This window comes from Manis pentadactyla, chromosome 5 (assembly GCF_030020395.1).
Source record: "Manis pentadactyla isolate mManPen7 chromosome 5, mManPen7.hap1, whole genome shotgun sequence".
Lineage (NCBI taxonomy): Eukaryota > Metazoa > Chordata > Mammalia > Pholidota > Manidae > Manis > Manis pentadactyla.
Window position 1 is genome coordinate 40,601,811 of NC_080023.1, and position 19,903 is coordinate 40,621,713.

Sequence of the window (19,903 nt, forward strand, 5' to 3'; positions counted from 1 at the left end):
CAGCCCAGATATATTGCTACCAAAGTCTAAAGTACAATTTAGTTGTGTTCTACAGCAAGATGATGATGAACATACTAGAGGCCATGGGATTGTGCTTTCTTGAGGACCTGCCTGGTTCTGAGTTTTCTTCTCCTTTTTGAGTATATGGGATTTACTGTTTCATGTTAGGGCAATTCATCTAACAATAACTGCTTTGCCAAAGTCTGCTTTGCATTGAACAAATACTACATTTATTTCATTCTATACTGTGTGCTTGTGTTCATCACTTTTACTTGGTTATAAGCTTTGTATTCTTTGCATCCTGTAGCATGTTTGCTGGTGGCTTGTTTTCTCTTTGATATTTTGGTCGGTTTACATATTGTAGATTTTCTCATCTATAAGAAACTATTTCTGGAAATACGCACTTTGCACTAAGATTTCCATCCCCTTTCCTTTCCAACTTAATGCACCAAGCATCACTTTAAAATTCCTCTGCTTCTGGGATTCTAACATATTTTCACCTTGTGGTTTCTGTTCCTTGATAAATTTTCAAGTTTGTATTAAAATATACAGAACCTGTAGCATTTATCTTGTCCTTCCAGGCAAATATTACAGTTCCTTATTTTTCAACAGCTTCGCAAAGGCTGAAAAATTTGCCTCGTACTTCCCTCAAAGCCAAACAGTTGCTTCAAACTTCATCTACAAAAAGAGGTAACTACAGCCTCTTACTAAGATTTAAATTTCAGCAAATGGTCAAGTTAATTAAATCTAATACCTTTTGGCATACTGAGTCAGCAATGTCTGTAGGACATTTAGTTTTTTTTTTTTAATAATGTAATGTGGATTCATTCTCTGTTACTTGGATAAGTCCAGAAGAAACTCATTTCTACAAAGGTATGTATTGGGTTGCTATTCTGAAATAGATAGTAGCATTTTTCTTACCAGCCTAAAACTGAAGCTCATTATTTTAACTTAACATTAGATAAACTAATGAATACTTTAACATGAACCAAATGCCAGACATTCTATATGTAATGTTCTTTCTTCTGACATTGATTTTTGGATTTACTTATCTTTAGGATGAAATGGGAATGCTTTCACATTAGAAGTTGATGCTAAAGTCATACGTCATTGTGGTTAACTGATAATGTTTGGAATATTTATGGAATAGCTTTTGTAAGAACCAGGAGTTAAATAAATGAAGGTTAGACACCAGAGCTATATCATATTGGCTCCAAGTGATTGGATGTATAGGTCTAGATAGAAGTAGAATTGGGAAAAATACCATGGATTAAATAAGAATGAATGGAAGACTTAGAGGAAATGGGCCAGAATAAATATAGGCAATGAGGAAAAATATTTCCCCTATTCAGGACATGCAGATTTCCTGGTATCTTCAGAACTCAGTAAGTAAGATGTAGAGGAAGATAAAGCACCAATGTACATTATGCGAAAAAGAAGGTTTGAGATTTGATTTTTGGAAAAAAGGATTTGGTTAATACAGTTACAAAAGTACTGAAATAGGTATTTTAGCAAGTTTGTTAATGTACAAATGTTTTAACAGTAATTTGGTAGATCAAGTATAATTTAAGGAAGTAGTTTTAGATAATAGAGTTTGAAAGGAAGGAAATAGTCAAATAGAAAAGTAGGATGTGTGAGTGAGTGTGTTTTGAATGTCAGAAGTTGACCATGGGCTTCTGATACAGATGTCTTTTGGTAGCACTGTCAGAAATAGCAGATTGGATAGATCATAATCTTTTGATGGAATGGGAGGTGACTTATTAGGGATCATTATAGTATGCATCCTTATAGAAATTATTTGAGGAACTTAGCCTTCGTTTTTGAGACTGCTAGATATTTTTGAGTACTTCTTGGGGTGATATGTAGATGAAAACATAAACATGAAAAAGTTGTGGTATCTCAAACAGGGCAAGAGATTACTGTTTCATACTACAAAAAAGTAGAGGATTTTAAGTTACGTGTATTTTATTTGTTGTATGCTTCTGTGAACTGCTTCATAATGTTTTTTGGGATCAGGTAGGTTTAACTATTTAAAACTTTTTCTTAATGATTTTATGTTGTTGTTTATTAGGTTAAGAAGATCGTAACTTCTGGCTGATTTTCTTCCTTTTATTTTTATTTGCCTGCAGAGGTAGCGGGGGTTATATTCTTTTAGTGACTCTAAGCCACCAAACTGCCTACCCTCCATAATAAGGTGGCAGGAAAACCCAATCTCGTAATTCCTGTTACTTCTACCTGTCTGCTTGTTGTTGTAAAGGGAAAGAAGAGACAGAGAGAACGAGAGAGAGAGAGAGAAAGAGAGAGAGTGGGTGTGTATGTGTGTTTGGTTTTGTTGTTCTGTTTTCATTTTGTTTAATCTCTTACTTAACATAATCCCAACTCTCATAATTTTTGGTTAGTATTGTGGCTTGAGGCTAATAATTTTATACTCTTAAGTTCTCAACCAGTTGAAAAATTCACAGAAGTATACAATAGGACTTAAAATATTAGCTTAATTACTGGTAAAGCTGAATTGGAGAATATATTTTGGTATTCTTGGATCAAGGCCAAAGTGGATTTTCTAATATCCCCTCATAGCTAGGCTTTGAGAGAGAAATGTCTGCATTGGACTGTAGAAATTCTCTGCCCTTGTGGAGATATGAAGCAGACAGGATTCAGACAACACATGGTCTTAAGTACCGTTGGCACATTAAACCTGTCCAATAGAGAGACATGAACTAGATAGTAAATTGTCATATGAAGCAGTTGTCCCATCCTGGGGATGAACCTATAATATTTTCTAGAAAGCTGATGTACTTATTTTAAGGACTCACAGGAACATGGGAAGAGGAAGAAGATGGTTCCCTTAAAATTAGAAATGTGGTCACTTTGATATTAATTGCATTTAGTAGTAGCTGGAGTTTGAAGAGGGGAAGGAACTAAGAACTGTGTTGCTTGTGACAAAGAGACACACCATAAACAAGTGTTGAATGAGTCATACCACTAACTGAAGATAAGACTGGGCACATTCCTGTTTGTGTTTTCTTCTTGCAAGGTTTTTGTGTTTCAGGGAAGTATTTTTGTTCTTTTTTTTTGTTAATATTTTTCTTCCTGTTAGCCATTGAGGACAGTGTTTAGCAATATGTGTATTTTTATTGCAAACTATATGTGTATTAGATATTTGCATACATTTAAAAATTATACAAATAATGTATTTATAGTTTAGTGGACACATCATTGTGAAGACAACCAATTGGAGTGTGTAATTTTTATATTGCTAGATACATGTGGGATATATTACCTGTAAAACACTTTTTTTTTTCAAGGTGAAAACGGTGTGTAGTTTACACAACTTCTCCATTTTAGAGTTATTTTAGATGCCTGCTGAATTATTTAAACTTAAATAGAAAACAAATTTATCATTTTTATTAAATGAGTATTAAAATACAAAAATAAACATTTTAAAAATGTAAATCCTATCAACCACCATTCCATTTTAGAGATGACTTAACTTTGACACTAAGGTTAGCATTCTTAGTCATATGTCAGTTTTATAAATAGAGTTCTAATTTTTGCCCAGAGTAGATAACACTCCTTCATTTTATGCCTTAATTCAGGTGTAATTCTCAGTCTCTAAAATGAGTAAAGAGAAATTATAAGCTACTGTCATAATTAATTTGGGCAGTAGAGCCTAATTTACTTAATCCCCATATTTTAGTCAATTTATAAGGACATGTTAGAGGACTCTCCTGAGTGGTGTTGAATATCTTTCCATAGAATTCAGCTGCAACAGGCTGAAAGGCACCAATATTCCTTAAAGAAGGCAGAGACATTGATATGCCTTATAATTTTGGTAATACTTTAATCAACAACTTATACACGTATTACTCACTTGATCTTTGCAGCTAACCTATGATTTTTGCTGAGATTCTTTATTGGATTTACATCTAAATATTTCTTTTACCTTTTGAGGGGCAGTGCAAATAGTACTGTACTTTTTATCCTGATATCTGTACTCAATGCTGGTATATACCATTTATTTTGATGTATTAATCTATTCTTTGACTTTACTGTCCTCACTTGTTATATCTAAAAGTTGTATCTTATAGATTCCTTGGAATTTTATATGAAAACAATCCTGGAGACAGTTTCTTTCTAATCTATATGCCTTTTATTTCCTTTTCTTGCTTATGATACTGGAAGCTGGAGACAGTTTCTTTCTAATCTATATGCTTTTTATTTCCTTTTCTTACTTGTGATACTGGATAGAACCAGCTGAATTAAGAGTGGTGAAAGCATATATTCTTGCCTTGTTCCTGATCACAGAAGGGAAGCATTCAGTCTTTCATCATTAAGTGTAATGTTAATTTTTTGTAGATTTTTTTCTAAATGCACCTCATCAAGTCGGAGTTCCCTTTTCTCAGAATTATTATCATGAATGTGTTGAATTTTGTCACATGCTTTTTTGCATCAATAGATATAATTGTGTGATTTTTCTTTAGCCTATTATTGGGGTGGATTACATTGAATGGTTTTCAGATACTGAACCTTTGCACTCTGCAATAAACCCCACTTGTTCGTACTATATAATTGTTTTTATATTCCCCTGAGTTCTATTTGCTAATATTTTGTTAAAGAGTTTTATGTCTGTATTCATGAGGCATATTGGTCTATAGTATACTTTTTTGATTCTTTTTCTGGGTTTTGTATCAGAGTAGTACTAGCTTCATAAAATGAATTGGGATATATTTCCTTTTCTGTTTTCTGGTAGAGAGTATGTAGAAATCGTTGTTAGTTCTTTAAACATTGGTAGAATTTCCCAATGAAACTGTCTTGTCCTGGAATTTCTTTTTTGGAGGGTTTTGAATTACAAAATAATTTAGTTAATGATTATATGTCCATTCAGTTTATCTGTTACATATCAGATGAGTTATGGTAGTTTGTGCATTTTGAGGAATTGGTCCATTTCATCTAAGTTTCCAAATTAATGTGTGTAGGATAGTTCATGTATAATATTTTTGATTGTCATCCCATGATTATGAATGATCCTTTTGATATCTTCAGGGTCTACGGTGATACCCATTTCATCACTGATACTGGTAATTTGTGTTTTCGTTTTTTTTTTTTGTCAGGCTTGTCAGTTTTACAGTCCTTTTAAAAGAACTAGTTTTCTATTTTTCAATTTCATTGATTTCTGCTTTTTATTATTTCCTTGTTTTGGGTTTCTTTTATTCTACTTATTCTAGGTTTTTGAAGTAGGAATTTATATTACTGGCTTAGACTTCTTCCTAATTATGACCCACTACAATGTAATGAGTCATAAGAAATATATATTTTGTCATTTATTTGACCAAATATGTATTTCCCAGGTATCTATGGTCTTCATCCACAATTTGTCAAAACACTGCAGTCTTAAAGATGAAATGTGTCTTGTCATGTTAATGAGAGACTTTTAAACCCCCATCCAAGGGCAGGGGCTGGAGGCTCAATCAGCCAATGGCCAGTAATTTAGTCAATCATGGTTATGCAGTGAAGTCCTCAGAAAAACCCCTGAGAAGAGCTTATCGCTCTCTGCTCTGTTGGATACTTCTACTCAGTCAGGGAGAGCTCCTATGCTTGGGGAACCAGAATGCCATCATATGCCATTGAGCCAGGCCCCAAGGTCCACGAGGATAGAAGCTCATTTATTTGGGAACTTGCCCTGTGGATCTCTTCATCTGGCTGTTAACTTGTATCCTTTACAGTCCTTTATTAAACTGGTAAGTGTTAATTGTTTTACTGAGTTCTGTGAGCGGCTCTAATAAGTAAATCAAACCTAATGGGGAGGTCCTTAAAACATCCATCTGCAGGTGGTAGGTCAGAAGCATAGTTAACTACTGGGGCTTGTGACTACTGTCTAGAGTAGGGGGTGGAGGGCAGTCTGATAGAGCCCTTAACCTGAGGAATCTAGTGCTGTCTCTGGGCAGATATCATAAGAATGGATTTGAGTTCTCGGATACCCTGCTGGTATTCAAGAATTGCTTGGTGTTGTGTGTGTGGGAAGACACCCTCCCCGCTGCAAACACACAAACACACACACACACATTAGAGTCGAATCCTTAACTCGGAAAGGAGTTAAGCTCCCTCACTGCATCCACAAATTATGTTGTATTGTAATTTTTCTTACTCAGTTCCATGTATTCTAATTTCCATTGAGAAGTGTATTGTTTAATTTTAAAGTGACTTTCTGTCATCTTTTAGTTACTGATTTCTAGTTTGATTGTATTATGATCAGAGCAACTACTCTTTATAATTTCAGTTTTTGTTTTATTCCCTCTACACCTATGTCACCTATCCCCTTATCCCCAACCCTACATGGCAACCACCAGTCTGTTCTCTGTGTTTATGAGTCTGTTCCAGTTTAATGTGTTCATTTGCTTTGTTTTTTATATACCACATATAAGTGGAATCATATGGTGTTAGTGTTTATATGGATTACTTCACTTAACATAATACCCTCCCAACATAATCTCCATGCTGCAAATAGCAAGATTGAATTCTTTTTTATGGTTGACTGATATTCCATTGTATATATGTACCACATCTTTTTTATCATTCACCCATTGAAGGACATTTAGGTTGCTTCCATATTTCTGGCTATGGTAAATAATGCTGCAGTAAACATAGAAGTGTATGTATCTTTTTGAACTAGTGATTTTGTTTTCTTTGGGTAAATTCCCAGAAGTGCTGGGTCACATGGTACTTCTATTTTTAGTTGAGTAACCTCCATACTGCTTTCTATAGTGTCTGCAACAATTTGCAGTTCTACCAACAGTGTACAAGAGTTCCCTTTTCTCTGCTTCCTCACAAACATTTGTTACTTCTTTTCCTTTGGATAGTAGCCATTCTGACTGTTATGAGGTGATATCTTATTGTAGTTTTGATTTACACTTCCTTGATAATTGATGATGTGGAGCATCATTTCGTGTGCCTGTTGTCCATCTGTATTTCTTTGGAAAAACGTCCAGGCAAGTTCTCTGCTCATTTTTTAATTGGATTATTTATTCTTTTGGTGTTGAGTTGTATGAGTTCTTTATGTATTTTAGATATTAGTCCCTAACAAGATATATCATTTGCAAATATATTTCTCCCATTCAGTAGGTTTCCTTTGCCTTTTGTTGATGGTTTCCTTTGCTCTGAAGAAGACTTTTAGTTTGCTGTAACCCTGCTTGCCTGGAGAGAGATATCCAGAAAAAAGTTATGAATGCTAATGTTCAAAAGTTTACTGCCTGGTTCCTTCTAGGAGTTTTATGGTTTATATTTTATGTTAAGGTCTTTAATCCATTTTGAGTTCATTTTTGTGTATGGTGTAAGACAGTGATCCAGTTTCATTATTTTTCATGTAGATGTCCGGTTTTTCCAACACCATTTACTGAAGAGACTGTCTTTTCTCTGTTGTATATTCTTGCCTCCTTTGTCATATATTAATTAACCATCTAGGTATAGGTTTATATTTGGGCTCTCTTTTCCATTGGTCTGTATATCTGTTCTTGTGTCATTGCATTGCCACACCATTTTGATTACTGTAGCTTTGTAGTATAATTTGAAATCAGAGAGTGTAATACCCCCAGTTTTGTACTTTCTTAAGAATTCTTGGGCTATTTTTGTTTTTTGTTTTTGGTGTGTGTGTATGTGTGTGTGTGTGAGAGAGAGAGAGAGAGAGAGAGATTACATAGAAATTTTAGGATTATTTACTCTAGATAATTGAAAAATACCATTGGTGTTTTGATAGGGATACATTGAATCTGTAGGTTGCTTTAAGGCATATGGCCATTTTAACAATATTAACTATTCCTTTCCATGAGCATGGATTATTAGCTTTCCATTTATTTGTGTCTTCCTCGGGTTCTTTCACCAGTGTCAGATTTTTTAGAGTACAGATCATTCACCTCCTTGTTTCAGTTTATTCCTGGGCATTTTATTCTTTTTGATGCAATTGTAAATGTTGTAAATGGTATTGTTTTCTTAATTCCTCTTTCTGCTAGTTTGTTATTAGTATATACAAATGTAATAGATTCTTGTATATTTTGTATCCTGCAACTTTACTGAATTCATTTATTAGTTCTAATAGTTTTTGGTGGAATCTTCAGGATTTTCTCTATATAGTGTGATGTCATCTGCAAATAGTGACAGTTTTCCTTTGTTACCAATTTGGATGCCTTTTACTTCTTTATCTTGTCTGATTGCTATGGCTAGGACTTCCACTACTGTGTGGAGTAAAAGTGGTGAGAGTGGTCATCCTTGTCTTATTCCTGATCTTAGAGGAAAGACTTTCAGCTTTTCACCATTGAGTATGATGTTAGATGTGGGTTTGTCATATATGGCCTTTATTATGTTAAGATATGTTCCCTCTATAGTCACACTGGTGAGAGTTTTTATCTTGAATGGATGTTGAATTTTGTCAGATAGTTTCAATATCTATTGAGATGAACATATGTTTTTCTTCATTTTGTTAATGTGGTATATCACATTGATTTGAGGATATTGAACCATCTTTGTATACCTGGATTTCAGTCCTTTTTAAATTGTTGAGGTTTGCTTTGTGGCTCAAAGTACAGTCTATCTTGTGTAGGCACTTGAAAATAATGTATTCCACAAATGTCAGTTAGATCAGGTGGTTTGATAGTAGTGTTGAGTTCTTCCATATCCTTGCTGGTTTTCTTTGTAGTTCTATCTATCTGTTGTTTAGAGAGGGATGTTGAACTCTCCAAGTGTAGTTGTGGATCTGTCTATTTCTCCTTTCCCATCTATGAGTTTTCTTCACATATTTACATCTCTGTTTAGTACATACACATTTAGGATTGTTATGTCTTCTTTGTAGTTTGACCCTGTTATCATTATATACTATCCCTCTCTGTCCTTGGTAATTTTCTTTTTATTTATCTGATATTAATACAGCTACTCATGCTTTCTTTTTGAATTTGTCTCATGATATGTATTTTTTCCATCCCTTTACTTCCAACCTCTCTATGTCATATTTGAAATATTTCTTGTAGGCAACATAAAGTTAGGTCATGTTTGTTAATGCACTCTGCCAAATCTCTCTTTTAGAATTGGTATAGGTAGACCATTTACATTTTATATAATTATTGATATGATTGATATGTGTAGATATGCCATTTTTTGTCATTTTCTGTTTGTATTGTGTTTTTCATTTCTCTTTTTTCTTTGTCCTGCCTTCCTGTGAGTTACTTGAACATTCTTTAGAATTCTATTTTGACTTCTTTGTAGTGTTTTTGAGTGTATATATTTGCATAGTGATTGTAGTGGTTGCATTACATTACATTATGTATACCTAACGTGTGGCTGTGTATATCTGTATATATAACAACACATATGTATATATACATATGACAGGGTATTGGTATCATTTTACCAGTTCCAGTCAAGGATATAAACCTTCCCTTCCTCATGTCCCTTTCCCCCACTTATAATTGTCTTAAATATTTCCTCTACATACATTTTTCAACCATATCAGTGTTAAAATTTTTTTTCTTCAGCATTAACATAATTTTGAAACCTGAGGAGAAGGGAAAGCCTATTGTATTTGCCTATATTTCTGCATACCCTTCCCTTCCTTTCTGATATTCTAAGGTTCTTTCTATCATTTTCTTTCTATTTAGAGAACTTCTTTGGCTGGTGTTTTGGGGTACGTCACAGATTCTGTTGATTTTCGTTTGTCTGAGAATGTCTTGATTTTCATTTAATTCTTATAGGACATTTTTTCTGTATATAGAATTCTGGATTGATTTTTCTTTTAGCTCTTGAGAAATATTGTGCCATTTTCTTCTGACCTCTATTGATCATGATGAGAAATCCACTGTTGTTACTGTTTTTCCCTTTAGGTTTGGTGTTATTTCTCTGATTTCAGGATTTTTTTCCTTGTCTTTAGATTTTAGAAATTTGTCTTGGTTTGGATTTCTTTGGATTTATCTTGTTTGGTTTCCACTTAGCTTCTTGAATCTGTAGGTTTATGTTACTTGTCCAGCATGGGAAATTTTCAGTCATTATTTCTCAGAGTACTTTTGTCTCTCCTTTGGGCTTCCAAGACCATAGTGACATGTAAATATTAGGTGTTTTTTTATAGTCCCAGAGGTCTCTGACAGGCAAATTTTTTTCCCATCTATTCTCTCTATGTTGTTCAGATTGGGTAAACTTATTTTGTTCTATCTGCCAGTGACTGATTCTTTCCTCTGTTTTCTCCATTTTGCTGTCAAGTCCTTCCATGGAGCTTTTTATTTTGGCTAATGCATTTTCCAGTTTTAAAATTTCCTTTTAATTCTTCATATCCTTCTATTTCTTTGCTGAGCCTTTCTGTTTTTACATGCTTCAAGTGTTTGAAATTACTTATTCAAGCAGTTTTATGATGACTACTTTAAAATTTTTGTCTGCTAGTTCTACCATATCTGTTGGCTTGATGTTGACATCTATAGATTTTCTTTCCTTTATTTAGTTGAAGATCTTCCTCATTCTTTGTACAATGAGTTTTTTTTTTTGAAATACGGACATTGTCAGATTATGTTAAGAGATTCTAGATCTATTTAAGCCTTCTTTTTTATATTCTTTCTCTGACACCACTTAGACTTTTGGTGGATGGGGAGTAGGGTCATTTCATTACTACTAGATGGGACTAGAAGCCCAGGTTCTCTACTCAGTCTCCTGTTGACACCCAAGGGGGAGAGGTTGACTAGGTGGAGGTAAAAGTGTGGCTTCCCACATGGGTTTCCACTCAGACTGTGATGGAGGTGATCTTGTTACCACTAAGCAATCATGAAAGTCCTGACTCTCCACTCGGCATCCTCTGACACCTCCCTGGAGGATATTGTGGTGCCTTGTTAAGCTTCACAAGGATGGAGGTGTAGTTTCTCCCCATCCCCTGTCACAGCCTTTGCTGGTGTGAGTGGAAATAGGGCCACAGTTTTTTCTGTGGTGTTTAGCTGGAGTAGAGCTATTATTATCTAAAAGTTTTCTAAGACCTTCAACTAGAGAGAACAGGCTTTTTTTATGTCACACCCAATGGCTTTCCAGGTTGCTAGCTTCTTCAGTTCCAATCTGTGATACATGAGGCAAAAAGAAAACCCAAGTCATTACCATGACATCTCTGAAGCTGCAGTATCCCAAGGCAGTCTTTTCTTCTTTTCTCCACCTTGCAGAGTCTTATGTCTGGTTTATATATAATGCCCAAGGTTTTAAATTGTACTTAGATAAATAAAGAAAAATACATCTATTACATTTTCCCAAGTGTTAGTGTGAGATTCACTTTTTAAAAAAATTTCAGACAACTTTTTCCCTGGCATATCTGGTACATAGTTAAAATGGTAGTCAGAAGTTTCTTCAGAAGAAAAGTTGCTTTTCATAAAGCCAAGATAAGATTTGGGTAAGATAATGAAAAAATAGTTATATTCCATTATTTATAAGGCTGTTATGTAGAAATGAAAGACTTTCAGCCTTATCAATATAATCTGCCTAATTTCACCATACCCTTTATATCAGTCACCATACAAAGGAAGCCTGGAACTCCTTGGTCATCCCTCATCTACCAGATAGTCATTCACAATGTCTTAGTGCATCTCTTCATATGACCTCTTTTCCATCTATCCCTAGCTCCCTAGGCTTTTCAAATTATTCTTTGGAACTCATGATCCACCTCTGAACTTCACTGTTCTTGTTCCTATCTGAAACCTGTGTCCCCACCAAAACAAAACCCTGGTCAAAAGGCCCCCAACTCTGGTGAAAGGACTGAAGATGGCTTTTCTAGAATTCATACTGGAAGTAGTAGACCCAGGCCCCACCCTTAGTTAGTGGCTAGAGGAATTAGAGAAGTGGAGCCTCAGTTATCCAGTGAGCCTCCAGAAACACAGGAAAATAACTTGGGTAGAAATTAGTCTGGCAAGGGACACAAAGGTGGGACTGTAGAGAATGGAATTGAAAAAACATTTTTATAGTAACCTATAAAAGGGGGAAAATGGATGATATAAGTTGTAAAAAGTTTTCTGTGAAGATCACGGAATTTGCAGTTTAGGGGTACTCAGGCCCTGAGGACATATGTAGCTTTCTACTAGAGGAGACTATGTAACAGTTGTTGGGAAATGACATGATTGATTCAAAAGCCATTATTCTCAGCTATGGCTCTACTTTAGAGTCCTTTATGAAGTTGTTTCTGTGGTTTTTAAAAAATCAACTATACAGGTGGAATTTAAATGCACAATTTGAATTTCACCAAAGTATACATTCATGTAACCACCAGCATAGAAAAGCCATAGAACATTTCCACATCCCCAGAGTTCCCTTGTACTCCTTCCCAGTCAATCCTCCCAACCCCAGGCAATTATCTGATCTGTTTTTTGTTACCATAAGTTAGATTTGCCATTTGTAGAATTTTATATAAGTGAAATTCTATGATATGTACTGTTCTGTGTCTGGCATTTAATTTACTTAGCATAACTTTTTTTTTATTAATTGCTGATATACACTCTTAATGAAGGTTTCACAAGAAAAAACAATGTGGTTACTACATTTACCCATATTATCAAGTCCCCACCCCTTACCTCATTGCAGTCACTGTCCATCAGTGTAGTAAGATGCCACAGATTCACTATTTGCCTTCTCTGTGCTACACTGTCTTCCCCGTGACCCCTCATACAATGTGTACTAAACAGAACCCCTCAATCCCCTTCTCCCTCCATCTCCCACCATCTCCCACCCCCACCCTCCCACACCCCTCCCCTTTGGTAACTGCTAGTCCCTTCTGGGAGTCTGGGAGTCTTGCTCAGCATAACTTTTGAGAGTCATCCTTGTTATATCAACAGATTACTCCTTTTTATTGCTGAGTAGTATCCTATTTTATGAATGTAGCTCAACTTTTTTTAATCTATTCACCACTGGACATTTGAGCTGTGCCCAGTTGAGCGGAGTATTTTGTAGATGTCAAGACAACTTGATTGACGGTGTTGTTCCTGTCTGTGTTCTTTCTGATTTTCTACCTGTTTGATAATTACTGAGAGAGGAGTGTTGAAATATCTAATTGTAGACTCCCCCCCCACACACACACACCTGTCAGTTATGTCAGTTTGTTTTGTGTGTTCTGTATAAGTTTTGGGTATACACAGTATTGTTATGTCCTCTTGTTGAATTGACCCCTTTAACATTTGAACTCTGTCTCTGGTGTAATCTATTTTCGGTTATTACCACAGACATTCCAGCTTTTCATGATCAGTTTTGTATGGTGTATATTTTCTATCCTTTTACTTAACCTGTGTCTTCCTATCTAAAAAGTGTCTCTTTTAGATGGCATGTTGTTCTTTACTGACAATCTTTATCTTTTAATAGGGGGTAATTAATACATTTAATGCAATTATTGACAGGCTTTTATTAAAATTGACATATAGTTATATATAATATTATATTGGTTTCAAGTATACAGTTTCATAAATTGTTAAATGCCAACCCCAACTATTGTTACTATCTGTCAATATAGAAATATATTGCAGAATTATTGACTGTATTCTTTATGCTGTACTTTAATCCCTGTGACTAATTTATATTATGATTGAGATTTTGTACTTCTTTATCCCCTTTACCTATTTCATCTACCCACCCGAACCCTTCCCTCATGGTAACCACCAGTCACTTCTTGGTGTCTATGAGTCTATTGCTGTTTTTTTTTTAAATTCCATATATAAGTGATACGGTATTTGTCTTTCTCTGCCTGGCTTATTTCACTTAGCATAATACCCTTTAGGTCCATCCATCCATGTTGTTGCAAATGACAGGATTTCTTTATTTTTGTGGCTGCATAATATTCCATTGTATATATGAATCACATCTTTATCCATTCATCTATTGATGGACACTTTGGTTGCTTCCATATCTTGGCAGTAATTATAGGGGTGCATATATCTTTTTGAATTAGAGATTTTGTTTTCTTTGGGTAAATTTCTAGAAGTGGAATTCCTGGGTCATATGGTATTTCTATTTTTAGTTTTTGGATAAACCTCCATACTACTTTCCATAGTAGCGGTGCCAATTTACATTCCCACCACAATCAGGAGGGGTTCCCTTTGCTCCTCATCCTCGCCAACACTTGCTATTTCTTGTCTTTTGGATAGTAGCCATTCTGACAAGTGTGAGGTGATGTCTCATTGTGGTTATAATTTGCATTTCCCTAATGATTAGTGGTATGGAGCATCTTTTTATGTGCCTGTTGGTCATCTGTATGTCTTTTTTTGAAAAATGTCTATTTATATCCTCTATCCATTTTTTAATTGGGTTATTTGTTTATTTGGTGCTGAGTTGTATGGGTTCTTTATGTATTTTGGATGTTAACCCCTTATCAGATGTATCATTTACGAATATATTCTCCCATACTGTAGGTTGCCATTTTGTTTTCGTTTCCTTTGCTCTGCAGAAGCTTTTTAGTTAGCTGTAGTCCCCCCACTTGTTTAGTTTTGCTTTTGTTTACCTTGCCTATGGACACGTGTCCAGAAAGAAATTACTCATGCTTATATTCAAGAGATTTTTGCCTTTGTTTTCTTCTAAGAGCTTTATGGTTTCTTGACTTATATTTAGGTCTTTAATCCATTTTGAATTTACTTTTGTGTATGGCGTTAGGGAGTAATCCAGTTTCATTTCCTTGCATGTACTGCCCAGTTTTCCCAACACCATTTATTGAAGAGACTATCTTTTCTCCACTGTGTATTGTTGCCTCTTTTGTCATATGTTAATGACCATATATGCATGGTCATTATTCTGGGATACAGTTAGTTTAAGATCTACCATCTCACAATTTGTTTTTTCCTTGTCCCTTCAGATCTTTGTTCCTTTTTCCCCTCCTCTTTCCTCTAAGTCTTTTGGAAGAGCTGAGTACTTTTTAACATTCCATTTTACTTTCAGTGTTGACTTATTTTCTATGTATTTCTTATTTTTTGCTTTTTATTAAGTGGCTACTCTTGAGTGTGCAGTGTACATATTTAACTTAATTAAGATTTATCTTCAGTACATATACCAGATCATTAAGAAACTTCGAACATTATAGTTCCATTTCTTCCCATTCTTTGTACCACTTTTCTCATTTATTTTAGTTCTACATAGGTGTTAAATCCCATAGTATGTTTTCATTATTTTTATTTTAAGTAGTTATCTTTTAGTGAAAGTGAAAAATGATTTGTTAAAAATCTCTAATGTGTCTTGACATATTTACCATTCCTGGCACTGTTTATTTTATGTAAATTGGGGTTACTTCATGGTATCATTTTCCTTCTAAAGAAGAACTTCCTTTAACATTTGTTTTTAGTGAAGGACTGCTGTCAACAAATTTTGTAAGATTTCATTTGTCTTTAAAAGTCTTTATTTTGAGATTTGTTTTGAAAGAATTTTATCTAGATTTATAGACTTTTAAGCACTTTAACATGTTATTCCATTGTCCTCTGGCATACCTCATTCCTGTTGAGAAGTCTGATATTTTATCTTTGTTTCTCTGTTTTTTAAAAACAAAGATACCTTATTCTTTGTTCCTGTGTTTAAAAAATCCTGTGCAGGATTCTTATACAACCCAAGTTTGAAAATCATGACTATAGTTTTTGACTTTTTTCCCCCATCAAATTGGAAAATTCTCAATCATTCTTTCTTTAAATCTTTTCTGTCCCACTCATTCTTCTACCCCATCCCCCACCCCCAAATCTTGGACTCAAATTGCATATTATTAGACCAAATGGTACTTACCTGTATGTCACTGAGGTTTTATCATTTTATATTTTTGAGCCTTCTTATATTCCATATGCCTTAGTTTGGATAGTAATTATTCTATCTTCAGTAGCCTCTTCTGTAGCATTTAAACTGTTACTAATTCCCATCCATTGAACTTAGCATTTTCGATATATTTTAAGTTTTTCCATCTTTAAAAGTTCTGTCCAGTTCTTTTGAAAATGTTTTCTTTGTCATCTTATTTTGTTTATATTTTTCTTTATATCCTTAAATATATATGTACTAGTTCTTTTAAAGTCTGCTAATTCAGTCATCCCTGTGACTTGATCTGTTTCTGTTTGACTAATTTCTATCCTGATTTTAGTTATCATTTTCCTATCATTTTCCTATTTCTTTTTAAGCCTAGTAATTTTTTATTGGATTTTGGACATTGTGAAGTTTTACATTGTTTTGTGCTGGATTGTGTTATCTTTCAAATAGTGTTGGATTTTGTTGTGGCGAGCAGTTATTTATGAATCACTTTGATCCTTTATAGCGGAGATCAGCAAACATTAAAGGATTAGATACAAAATATTTTAGGATTGTGGGTAATATGGTCTCTGTTGTAACCAACTTTGCTCTTATGGCTGGAAAGCAACCATAAACAATATATAAACACATGGGTATTGCCATGATCTAATAAAATTTTATTTACAAAAATAGTTAACTTGCCCATGGGTGGTAGTTTGCTGAGCTCGACTTCAGAGGCTTGTTTATAAGTTTTAATAGAGTGGGTTTAGAGTAGCTTTTTTCTAGGGCTAGTTTATTCCTTTTGTGGTGTCTCCTGATTACCCCGGATGCTTGGTGAATATTCTTCACTCTCACTGATTGAAACGCAAATGTTTCCTAGTCTGTATAAGCTTTGGAAACTGTTCAGTTTCCAAAGCTTTAGTCCTTCGCCCAATCTCATGAAGCTTCACTTGGTATATGCTTAGCTCAATATTCAGCCAAAGATCCAAGCAGACCCCTAAGCTAAATTACGGAAGTCTTCTGGAGCAGTTCCCTTTTCTAAGTTACTCTGCCCCTCAAATCCCAATTTTTGTCTTCTCAACAAGATTATTTTGATCTGCTTGGGATTCTCCTCCTCATTCCATAGTCCAAAAAAGTGTTTCCAGACCCACCCTAACCATCTCCCCCTCCCCCACCTCCCCAAAAAATAGCCAGGGTGCTTACAGAGCTCATCACACTTATTTTCCTTCTCTTGGGGATTATAGTCCCATTCTGGCTGTTGTCCAATATTTAAAAACCATTTTAGGTATCTTGTCCAGTTTTATTACAGCAGGAGGGTTAGCCCCTTCCCAGTTTTGCCATCATGACTGAAAGCTTCTATGGTAGTTGTAAAATAGTATCTGGATTCCATTCAAGATAGATTCCCTGGGGGTTGTGCCTGGGCTTCCTTTTTTTTTAAAGCTCCCCGGGATTCTAATGCACAGTCAGGTTAAGAATCATGACTCCAGAGATCATTCGAGCACATCGGGTACTGGAGCCTAGTAATGCCAAGTGCAGGGGTACTGACGTTTGGCCCTTTGGTCATACAAAAGGTGGGGAAGACCAGCTGGAAAGGAAAGAGGCTGTGTACAAAAAACCTTGAAAGGAAGTAGGAGATGAATATCCCCCATTTTGGAATTTTGAAGCTAAGGCTTACCATCTCTTCTACCTCCCAGACATCAGATGAAAATAGTAGCCAAACTCATCCTTCTTTCCTCTCTTACTACTGTTATAGACCTTACTGTTACTTATATTCTTTAGACAGATTAGTAGAAGTGAGAAGGATGAAGTTGTGTATAATATCTATCTATTTCTACAGTTTTAGGACCTAGTCCCAGGCCCAAGCTTTTCTTCCACTTAAATCCTCCCCGAACTAATAGAGGTTGAGAGAGACTAGAGTGACTTTTTCTGCTGCATTCATTTCTCCTTCCCTCCAGTTCTGTCTGAACCCCATCTCAGAGTTCTTTGTTACATAAAGCATGCTAAAGGAATATTTTTAATTTACATTGTGTATAACCATCCATGGGCATTTGAACAAACTAAAACTGATGGCCTTTCAGAGGTGATTTATCTAGCAGAATAAACAGGGAAGGATGAATGTGTTCCCCAAGAAAATCTGAGCTTATGCTACTTGACCACCACAGTAATAAAGTTTATTTGAAGTCTTAATTTGGCTAAAAATTAATGCAAATTGTACATCTTATTATTTCATGTATCATTATTTGTTTAACATAAGTGTTTTAACTTACCACTTAGTAGAACTGACATTCCAAGAAAATGTACCATCTTCATCCTATGATGTCATATACCTCTTGATATGATCTGAGTATCCTACTTGGTGAAGTATAACAGTAGAAGCATTTTTTAAAAATAGTTTTTAGTTTCTAAATTTTAAGTTGCACTGTAGGTGATATAAGACTTGAGGTACACCCACCAGGTACTTGATACATGTTTACATGAATTTTTTTTTTTCAATCTGTAGTCTATGATCCAGGTAAACTGCTACAGGGAAACAGAGTCCTTTCTCTTCTGATGCTGTGGATTCCTAGCTGGCCTCATTAAAACATTGTTGTCAAGGATAGTTGCAATCCTCTGAGTAAGGACTTGGTTATTTAGGACTTAACACTTACTTATTTTAGCTCAGAAATATTCTTTATTCCTTTCATGTCTATAGAGTGAGTTTTCATGAATACAGATATGCTGGTGTCCAGGCATCAAGTGTAATATAAAACAGTGGCTTCATTTACACTTGATTTCCACTGAAAACACTAATTTTTTTTTTTGCCATCCTACAGTACCTTCTCCAGGCAAATTCCGCTCCCCTGCAGCACCATCTCCTTTGGCTCTTCGGCAACCAGTGAAAGCATTTAGTAACCATGGCTCTGGTTCTCCTGGTAGCCAAGAAACAACACAGCTCACACAAACCACCTCTTCACCTGGTCCTCCCTTGGTTCAGAACACAGTTCCAACAAATCCTCCCAACAATATCAACAGCACTACTCTAACCAGACCTGCAGGGACTACTGTGATGCGAAGTGGCTTGCCCAGACCCAGTGCCCCTTCTGCTGGGGGTATACCAGTGCCTCGCAGCAAACTTGCTCAGCCTGTTCGCAGGTAAGTGGTAAATGCTGTTTCTACCTCCTTCGGCATAGGAAAGTGGGTAAGCTGGACTTATCATTATCTCTGCATTTGATAGCTAACAGAGGGAGTCTTAGTACAATTTAAATAAAACATTATTTTAAAGAAATCCTCACTTGGAGACATTAGGGTATTATACCACTTTGGTTCAAGTTAATTTGCCCGAATGCCTAACATGATTAACCATCCTAGAGAACTAGAAAAAACTGTTAGAACCACTCAACTTCGTTGTGATATTTGTTCATTTTGAATATAATGATATTCAATAAAGATAATAAAAGCATATTAGAGCGATATTTTTAAGTAAAACTTCTAGCTACCAGTTCTGAATATTCTTCAGGAATGTGGTTTTCAAACTTTGCTACAATTCAGATCTTCTGTGGAATTTATATAAATATAGTGGCCCAAGTTTTACTCTGAGAGAGTAGATCTGGTATGAAGTGGTTTCACTATGGGTTTTCTGTTTTTCGGTTGTTTAATCTTCAGGTGATTCTGAGCCAGGCCAGGTTTGAGAACCACACATCTAAGCTTTACCTACCTTTCACCAATAGGATTACTACCACCAGTAAATTTAACTGTCAAACACAATTAAATTTTAAATATTTATTATTTGCATGAAAAAAACACTTTCATCCCATAAGCATTTAAACTGAATTATCCATACTTCTTTTACTGTAAGATACATTTCTGAATTCAGTAGTAGAGTACAACAGCTTCTTGCTATGCACTGTGCTGAGTAACTTATATGTACCTTAATTTTTACAATGACATAAGTGTATGTGTACTGTTGTTCTTATTTTTTCAAAGGAGAATATTGAAATTTAGTTAAGTAATTTGCCCGAGACTACATAACTAATAAGACTTTTAGTTTGAAGTATGTTTGAATCAAAGTACTTCTAAGTACTTTACAGTTCTGCCTCCCTCGTAATGGTGACACTAACCCTCTAATACCACATTTATCACTCTGCCCTTCTTAAGGTTGATGATCCGTGAAGTTGGAAAAGATGAGCAATCTTTT

At 35.1% G+C, this 19,903-nt stretch overlaps 1 protein-coding gene across 2 annotated transcripts in view; it reads left to right on the top strand.

The window, feature by feature from the left end:
* Positions 1–19,903, top strand: part of SLAIN2 (SLAIN motif family member 2) — a 77,991-nt gene that overhangs the window by 54,880 nt on the left and 3,208 nt on the right. Inside the window, exons 7-8 of one of the 2 annotated variants that reach the window (XM_036892516.2) lie at positions 613–690; positions 18,543–18,861. In XM_036892516.2, the coding sequence (XP_036748411.2) occupies positions 613–690; positions 18,543–18,861 (397 nt within the window). The remainder of the gene's footprint in view (positions 1–612; positions 691–18,542; positions 18,862–19,903) is intronic. The other variant, XM_036892517.2, reaches the window with a different exon arrangement.